This window comes from Electrona antarctica, assembly GCF_951216825.1.
Source record: "Electrona antarctica genome assembly, chromosome: 20".
Taxonomy (NCBI): domain Eukaryota; kingdom Metazoa; phylum Chordata; class Actinopteri; order Myctophiformes; family Myctophidae; genus Electrona; species Electrona antarctica.
Genome location: NC_136801.1, coordinates 41532130 through 41534629, shown reverse-complemented (window position 1 = coordinate 41534629; position 2500 = coordinate 41532130). Strand labels below are relative to the sequence as shown.

The 2500-nt window shown below is 43.7% G+C and overlaps 1 protein-coding gene across 1 annotated transcript in view; it reads left to right on the top strand.

Annotated features, from left to right (window-relative positions):
* LOC306913335 (sodium channel protein type 3 subunit alpha-like) overlaps nt 1–2500 on the top strand; it is a gene marked incomplete at both ends in the record, with an annotated part of 217612 nt that overhangs the window by 90019 nt on the left and 125093 nt on the right. Inside the window, one exon of the mRNA XM_079489922.1 lies at nt 1873–1993. Within this exon, the coding sequence (XP_079346048.1) occupies nt 1873–1993 (121 nt within the window). The remainder of the gene's footprint in view (nt 1–1872; nt 1994–2500) is intronic.

Sequence of the window (2500 nt, the reverse complement as noted above, 5' to 3'; positions counted from 1 at the left end):
CCACGGGTTAGTTTTAACCTGGTTAACCCATACAGCCGCACATGTCGGGAGCCACGGGTCAGTTTTAACCCGGCAACGGGTTAGTTTTAACCTGGTTAGCCCCATACAGCAGTTGACTCCTATACTCCGTGCGCGGCTGCTATGCGCATTGCACCGTTACGGACTGTAACAGCTCCAACATTCCTCACCTGGGCTCCTGGGTCATTATTCAAATCCGCTCGTTAAAATCACATTTCAGGGTTCCATGGCCATATGGAGGTACTGCTTTGAAAAGATGCACTCTCTTAACAGTACTGTGCGTGCGTGCGTGCGTGCGTGCGTGCGTGCGTGCGTGCGTGCGTGCGTGCGTGCGTGCGTGTGTGCGCCTGCATGCCTGGCTGCGTGCGTGCGCGTGCGTGCATCACGTGTGGAGTGCATATCGTTTATGTCGGGGTGCAATACCTTGTATGTCCAACAAAGTTCATTTTTTTATACCGTCATCTTTTTTTTATTACAAAATAAATAAAAAACACAATTCATTTTCACGTTTTTATTTTCCATCATACATTTTTTTCCCAACTTTGTTACCTGAAGGTGTCGCTCAAAAGGATACAAAATAGACTGCTTGTGCATGCGTGTGTGTGTGTGTTGTGAATACTGAGTCAATGAAAAGTATTAATTAACAAGGGCTTGTGACTACATTGGATCCATTGGAACGCATGGTTCATTGTTTATTCTGAAAAGGTTTCCAACGGGACACACTGTAAAACGTTGCTAAACTGTGTTACAGGCCAGCAGACATCGCCCTGCTCGATGGCCCGCTGCCAGATACAAACAACACAGTTTCCATAAGTCGAAGGAATATTAAATAGAGCATTGAAATAATGTGAAAATGTTGCAACACCACAACCATCGTGTCAGCTCTCACTAAACTGAGCACATTGTTTGGGAAGTGATGGAGATATTTCACATTCAACAGCTGTTCCCATGCATCTATACTTTATATATATAAAATAATAATATAGATACGTGTCACGATACATGGTTGACGATACGATACATGGACGATATTGGTTCATTATGGTGATACGATATGATTCAATGATTTGAAATACAGTAACTATTTCAAATACATTGACATTATTTTAAGTAATTAAACCCCTCTTTCTTTTTTCTTAAAAAAATGCTAAATACCACGCACAAAAATGTAGTATTAATACAATCGTTTATCAATACGATTCAATACCGCTTATTTGCATTGCAAAACGATACGATACATAGTCAATGTTGCTGTTTTCATTTCGATATACTTTGATTCATGAAATTTATTGATGCAGTTACTATATCGTTACACCCGTAGTAAACACGCTTCTTTTGCCACCAGTCTTTCTGAATAAAGGCGCTAGAGTGCCATGCAGATGAGGCTGATTTTACTCTGAAAAGCCCCACCTTCCATTTACCCCCAAAACCGAAAGGCATAATCTTCCATTAGTATAAGTCACACTGTCACATCTAAACTCTCTCTAGAGGCATTTATATTCAAAAACGAGATGCTTGCTGACAGTCAGAAATGATCACAGATCACATCGGCGAGCGCCGTAGATTTAGAGTTAAGAGCCACTTCTGTCGGCCCGTAAACAAGGAAGTGAAGGGCAGTTCATGCCCTTTCTGTCTGTCTGTCTGTCTGTCTGTCTGTCTGTCTGTCTGTCTGTCTGTCCGCCCGCGTATCAATCAGACTTCAGTGCAAACGATCTATTCAATCGAACAATGACAATACATCAAATTAAGCAATTGTGTGTGTGTGTGTGTGTGTGTGTGTGTGTGTGTGTGTGTGTGTGTGTGTGTGTGTGTGTGTGTGTGTGTGCGTGTGCGTGCGTGCGTGCGTGCGTGCAGGTCCCTACGTCCTCCACGGAGCTCAGCACCATGCTGCTGGCCAGGCCGGTGTCCAGGGAGGACTTTGAGAGCAGGGACAGAGCACTGAGCGCCGCCAGCTACCTGACCGACGCCATCGAAGGTACGCGCGCGCACACACACACACACACACACACACACACACACACACACACACACACACACACACACACACACACACACACACACACACACACACACACACAAACGCTCTGTACTTGTTAGGACATTAACATTTTAGGCCGCCAAATTTATGAATGTTATTCTCTCAATTTTGGGGCATATTTAATGGTAAGCTTAGAGTCTAAAATATAGTCATGAAATCATTTCCTTTTAATAATCTCTGAAATCAATAAAACAAGTGTATATTGTGAGGACCAGGAAAATGGTCCTCACAAGAATGTCTATATGACTCTATAATGCTACTATACTTGCGGGGACATTCGGGCCTCACAAGTATGGTCGCGCACACACACACACACACACACACACACACACACACACACACACACACACACACACACACACACACACACACACACACACACACACACACACACACACACACGGCCATGCAGTCTTATGCAAAGGTTAAAATGTCATTAAGATC